Source organism: Zonotrichia leucophrys, chromosome 20, assembly GCF_028769735.1.
Source record: "Zonotrichia leucophrys gambelii isolate GWCS_2022_RI chromosome 20, RI_Zleu_2.0, whole genome shotgun sequence".
Taxonomy (NCBI): domain Eukaryota; kingdom Metazoa; phylum Chordata; class Aves; order Passeriformes; family Passerellidae; genus Zonotrichia; species Zonotrichia leucophrys.
In genome coordinates, this window is record NC_088189.1 from 14,475,444 (window position 1) to 14,481,556 (window position 6,113).

A 6,113-nucleotide genomic window follows, 5' to 3' on the forward strand; every position below is an offset into this window, starting at 1 on the left:
GGCCCATCACTGCCTGACAGGGTCCACCCTCAGCACATTTGCAGATGGGGAGACGTGGCTGCTGCTCCAGGGGATGTGCTGGGATCCGGAGGGGTCTGACAGGAACCTCCTGAAGGTCACAAAGAGGAAGTGCAATGCCTCCATCTGGGAAGGGTAATTTCCTTCACCAGGATATGTTGAGGCCACCCACCCATGAGGAAGTGTAGAGGAAGGGATCCAGGAGTTCACCATGACCCAAAAAATGTGCAACAACTCCTCTTTCAGCCGGGTGTTGCAGCGCTGTCCTGGTGTTGTCAGCAGGTACAGAACCCTCTCCCTCTGCTCCACAGCAGTGAGGCAGCCCTGGAGTGCTGGGCCCAGAGCTGGGCTGCCCAGGACGGGACACAGGGACAGACTGGACAGAGTCCAGCACAGGGCCATGAAGCTGATGGAGGGACTGCAGCGTCTCTGCCATGAGGAGAGGCTGAGAGAGCTGGCACTGCCCAGCCTGGAGCAGAGCAGGCTCAGGGCATCTCATCCCTGGGCATGAAAAGCCAGGGGGAGGCTGCAGAGGGGACAGGGCCAGGGACAGCCCGGGGGCCTCGGGCACAAAGTGACCCAGAGGAGGGGCCCTCCGAGCTCAGGAGACACTGCTGCACTGGGAGGGTGGCCGAGCACTGCCGCAGGTGCCCGAGGAGCTGGGGGAGTCTCCATCCCTGCAGAGACTCAAAAGCCACCTGGACACATCCTGGGCAGCCGGCTCTGGCTGGTCCTGGTGGAGCAGGGGCTGGGCAAGGTGACCTCCAGAGGTGCCTCCAGCCTCCCCCAGCCTGAGCTCCTACCCCAGGGCCACTGGCAGGAGTGTGAAATGGGTCTGAAGTCGGGCTCTGTGTCAGTGAGGGGTGAGGCAGTGCTGGGATTAGGAAAAGGTCCTGGTGGACACAAGGGTGATGCCAGGGTTTGGTGCTGTGCAGCCACTTTGATCAGGGAGCATTGGGTGGCACCAGGCACAGGGGCTGGGTGCCCTGAAGGGCTGCAGGGGGCTCCAGGCACGTGTCACTGGGGGTCTGGGACAGTGGAGGGGGTCAGTGGCACTCTGCAGGTGGAGGGGGGAGATATGAAAGGGTAGAGAGAAAAGGGGTATGAGAGGGTTGTGTTGAAAATAGGGCTGGTCAGTCTGCCTGAGCCCTGCACCATCCTGTCTGTCCTCTTAAATCCATTTTCGCCTGTTTCTTTGTGAAGCTCCCAGCCTGTGTGCATGTGTGCTGCAAGGAGTAAGTGCCAGCTGCTGGAGAGATGGCACAGGCTGGCCATGGGAGATGGAATCGGCAGGGAAATGACTGCCCACCATTGCACAAGGTACTCAAGGGCTGGGAGGGTAGGTGGGTGTAAAGCTGGGGCTCTGTGGGATGCAGGCCTCACAAAATGGCAGATTTAGGGACAGGAGCTGACATCAGGTGAGGTCATGGGGTGATACTTCAGCTGTATATCCAGCTGTGCTCCCACGAGAAATACATCAAATGTGGTCAAACCAGACAGGCCCTTGCCCTCCAGTGGAACCCCCTGAGCCACCCCTGCCTGGAATCCCCCTGAAGGGCTGGGTCTGCTGCTTGGACAGGGGGGTGGACGAGGAGGAGGAGGAGGAGGAGGAGGAGGAGGAGGGCTGGCTCAGCCTCCAGGAATGAGGCTAAACCCTGTCAGCCAGGCAGGAGGCAACAGGTTGTGGAGCTCTGGCTGGGAAGGGCTCTTGTCATCCCTTCCTGAGGAGGCAGCCCTGGTGCTCACAGGGTGACAGACAGAGGGTGGGATGGGTCCCTGGAGCTTACCCCAGGCTGACCTCCCACTCTTCTGTGGCCACACAGCCCAGGCTGGGACAGGAGATGGCTGTCACAGCTGGCCTGCTCCCTACCATGTCCTGCACACCTTCACAGAGCCACTCAAGGGGCAAGGATGGGGCCAGGAGAAGTTTATTGAGGAATGGTGGCCGTGCTGTCCCCAGCAGTGCCAGAGCCAGCCCTGGGGCAGAGGCTGCCTGGGCTCCCTCAGTCCCAGAGTGTCACTGCTTTTGCTGTGCCATTGTGGGCCCATTGTGCCTCCCCGGCCACACGGCAGCAGCACTGCAGGCCTGAGCCCCGCTGCTGTATTTTCCAATCACGCTGCCCCCACCGGCTGCTCTTTCCCCGTGAAATCGGGATATTATTGGGAACAGGTGAAAGGAGGAGGGGGTGAGGCTGGAGGCATCCCGCAGGCTCTGCAGGTGCTGTCAGGGAGCAGCTGTGCTCAAGACATCAGTCCAAAGAATCCCCTCTCCTGCACCTTTTTCCTTGGGTGCCTTTGTTGGGGTCAGGCCAGGCCCCACATTTCCAGATCCTGGATGCAGAACTCCTCCCGCTGGGAGAGGATCTCGTTGTCGAAAGTCTCGCAGCGCTGGCTGCCCCCGCGGTGCAGGTCCCCGTCCAGCCACAGCCCAAACCTGCCGCTGCCAATGTGCCAAGAGCTCGGTCAGCTGCCACCGCCCCCTCCGTGGCCGGAGACACCCACGCCACCTCCCGGGCCAGCGGCCACCTCCCGTGCTCACTCTCCGCTCCCCAAAACGGACGTGAGACGGGACAAGCAGCTGGGCCAGGTCTGTCACCGTGCCTGCAGGCAGGGAAGGGGCAGGGGGCGGGCAGGGAAGGGGCAGGGAACGGCAGGGAAGGGCCTGGGGGCGGGCAGGGAGCGGGGTGGGAACCGGCAGCCCTTCCAGCAGGCAGTAGGGTCAGGCAATGAAAGGCCCAGCGCTGCTGGACAACCGGTGCCAGTGTTTTGGGGTTCAAACCCTCACGATGTGCTTGGCCCCAGCTCCGTAGGGCAGCCGGGGTTCCTGTGATGGCTCTGGGGGCCCTCTGAGCCGCTCAAGTTGCCCGTGCAGTTCCTACCTGCCCCCACCGACCATCAGCAGATTCACATCCCCGTTCACAAAGAAGTCGTTCCTGCCCGTCCACCTGAACACCTGCATGGGGACAGCACACAGGGGGCCGTGGGCTGGGGCAGTGTCCCCGTCCCCATCCCCATTCGTGTCCCTGTCCTGCGAGGACCAGCTGGGGGCTGCTGAGCCAGGCTGGCTCTGCTCGGGCATCTCCGTGTTCCACATCTCCAGGAGACGTGGCTGAGCCTGTGGTTCGCATCCATCCCTGCCAAGAGCCCTGTGGGCCCTGCCAGGGCACAGCTGCCCCCACTGGCGCCCCGTCACACGCACAGCGGGGCCCGACATGGCTGCTCCACACTCTGCCAGCCTAGAGCTGGGCTGCGACCGCCCTGCCATGTGGAGGGACCCCGGTGACAGCTGGGCAGGGTCCCCTTCCCTGAGCTTCCCTGAGCTTCCCTCCCCGACACTGCCTGGGATTCGCCTTCTCCCCCCAGCCCTGGACAGCCCCGGGGGCTGCTGCCAGCCCGGTCCCCCGGCTGCTGTGCCCGGTCCGGCCGAGCGCAGCCCCGGCCCCCGGATCCCCCCAGGCACGGCCCAGCCCTCGGGGCACGGCCAGCCCCGGCCCGGGCGCCCCTGGGCCCGCAGCCGCACCTTCAGCTCGGGGCAGAAGGAGAAGAGGAAGGTCTCCCCCGTGCCGTAGAAGCCGCTGCTGCTGCGAATGGCGGTGGCGGAGAAGGCACCGAAAGCCTGGGGAAGCAGAAGGGGGAGGCTCACGGGGCTGCGTTCAGAGGGGCTCCCAGCGCCGGACGCGTCCCCGTCCTGCCCACGGAGCCAGGAGGTGCCCGAGCCCCGAGGGACGCGGGGCAGCCGGGCCGGGAGGGCACGGCCGTACCTGCGCCTCCGTGTCCCTGATGAGCAGCAGGGCCGGCGAGTCCGGCCGGGCCCCGCTCCGGTACAGCGTCCGCAGGCTGAAGCCGTCCCGGCCGGTGGAGTAGAGCAGGTGCCAGGGCTGCTGCGTCAGCCGCGGGGGCAGCTGGGGGCCCAGCTGGGGCACAGCGGCCTCAGTCGGTGCTGGCCGGCTGAGCGTCCTCCCCTGCCCCAGCGCTGACCTGAGATCCATCGAGAGTCCTCCCGGGAGGAGGAGCGCACATCATCCCTCCAAGCACCCACCTGAGCATCCTTCGAGAGATGCTTCCGAACACCCTCCCCTTCAGCACATTCCCAAAGCGTCCCCACCCTGCAAACCCCTCTGAGATGGCTCCCCAAGCATCCTTCCCCCAAGGGGTGACTGAGGTGACCCAGGCACAGGTAATGTCACCCAGCTGGTCTCACAGGGGACACTGCTGGTAGGACCGCGGTCACGGCGGGGTCCCTGTGCAGGCGGGGGTGCCTCACCTCCTCGATGTCCCTGTCCCGCAGGATGCTGCTGGGCGTGCTCAGCACCAGCCTGCTCGGCTCCTCCTCCGCTGCTGCCGGGGCTCCCTCCCAGCCCCGCTGCCCCTCTCCAGCTGGGTCCTCGCATCCCATGGGCAGCTCCTCGTCCTGGTCGGGCTGGAGGCAGCAGGAGATGAGAATCACTGCGGGCCGAGGGAGCAGCAGCTCCCGAACCCGCCCGGCGTGGGGCGCCTCCCATCCTCTGTCCCGGGGCTGGGAAGGGGCCCCAAGCCCACGGGAATGGGCACCAGGCTGAGCCTACAGGGGCCGTGCCGTGCCATGCCGTGCCGTGCCTTGGCACCCCGCCAGGCCGTGCCACCGCTGCACACGGAACTCCAAGGGTGTGTGGCCACCCGAGGGGGAGGAAGCGGTGGAGGAGGAGGAAGAAGAGAAGGCAGGGAAGGTTTCTACAGCTGCAGCCCCGTAGAAGGGGTGAAGCCTTGCCTGTTCCCTCTTTGCTCACGGCCAGGCTGACCTCGCAGCGTGGAAGGGGTCGAGGATGCGCCGCGGTCCTGGTGGCCGCTAGTGACAAGTGTCTCAGCCAGCCCCGCGTTCAGGCTGTGGGTGCAGCCCCTGCCCAAGGGCGGGTGGGCAGCAATTCCCTGCCCACCCCTCTGAGGGATGAGCGAGTGCAGCCCTGGGGCACAGGAGCTCTGCCCCGCGATCCTGGCGAGGCAGCGGCTGCAGGGGCAGGTCCCGCTGTGCCCGTCACCCCCGCACCAGCCCAGCCGCTCGCTGTGCCCAGGGCAGCCCCCTCTGCCTGCCCAGCCCCGTGTCCCGCCCGGTGGTGCCTCCCAGCGCTGCCCCAGAGCTCTTTCCTCGCTGTCCCTCCCGCCACGGACCTACCAGGAGCTGGTAGCGGTAACCGAGCCCCCTCATTGCCGCTGTTCCTGGGGTGCCGGGGCTGCGCCCGGGGAGCGCTGGCCGCCGCCCGGGGTTAATGTTCAGCCGCGCCCGCCCCTCCCTGGCCACGGGTGCGTGACAGGGCTGGTGCGGGTGCCAGCGGCTCCCGGGTGCGTGGGCAGGCATCCCGCTCCAGACAGGCCGTGCTGGCCGGGGCTGGTGCCTCCCCTGCAGCCCGCTGGAGCCAAGTGCACAGCCCCAGGCCGGGGCTGCCCCGTGCAGAGCCGCTCTTTGCAACAACACAGCTGTGGCAATGCCTGTGGGACCCGCCAGCACCTGCGGTGGGGTGACCCTGTCTGGGCACCAGGCACCTGCCAAGGCCTCTCTTACTGCCCTCCACAGCTGGGCAGGGCTGAGAGAATCCAGCTAAAGGGTCGTGAGTTAAGGGCTGGGTGCAATCCCTCATCCAATACTTTCAGGGCAAAATAGATTTGAATTGGAGATATTAACTGAATTTATTACTAACAAAATTTGACCAGGATAATGAGAAGTAAAATAAGACCTTCAAAACACCTTCCCCACACCTCTCTCCTTCCCAGCTCTGCCTCCACCCCTCCAGCAGTGCAGGGAGATGAGGAATAGGGGTTATGATCCATTCATCACCTGTTGCTGCTGCTGCTGCTCAGGGAAAAGAGTTGCAGTCCCTCCCCTCCAGGTGGATCTCCGCACCCCCAGGCCCTCCAGGGGCTGCAGGGGCACAGCTGCCTCCCCATGGAACCCCAGGGGAATCTCAGCTCCAGCTCCTGAAGCAGCTCCAGCCCCTCCTCCTGCCCTGCCCTGGGGGTGTGCAGGACTGTTCCTCTCACGTATTTTCACTCTGGTCTTCGAATCTGATTGCAATTACATCTATGCAGTAACTTTTTTCTTCCACTTAAATCCCTGATCCTGG

The 6,113-nt window shown here is 65.0% G+C and overlaps 1 protein-coding gene across 3 annotated transcripts; it reads right to left on the reverse strand.

Annotated features, from left to right (window-relative positions):
- Nucleotides 1-1,602: 1,602 nt before the first annotated feature.
- TLDC2 (TBC/LysM-associated domain containing 2) lies at nt 1,603-5,300 on the reverse strand. Of its 3 annotated transcripts, none has more exons than XM_064730071.1 (6): nt 5,168-5,300; nt 4,283-4,438; nt 3,780-4,015; nt 3,539-3,634; nt 2,898-2,971; nt 1,603-2,458 (listed from the first exon to the last, which is right to left on the reverse strand). In XM_064730071.1, the coding sequence occupies exons 2-6, from the start codon at nt 4,407-4,409 to the stop codon at nt 2,323-2,325; spliced, it is 669 nt and encodes a 222-aa protein (XP_064586141.1). In that variant the 5' UTR covers nt 4,410-4,438; nt 5,168-5,300; the 3' UTR covers nt 1,603-2,322. The 3 variants fall into 3 exon arrangements, with proteins under 3 accessions (XP_064586141.1, XP_064586142.1, XP_064586143.1); XM_064730072.1 differs by having other exon boundaries at nt 3,780-3,932; nt 5,168-5,294; XM_064730073.1 differs by lacking the exon at nt 3,539-3,634.
- Between the last annotated feature and the right edge of the window lie 813 nt (nt 5,301-6,113).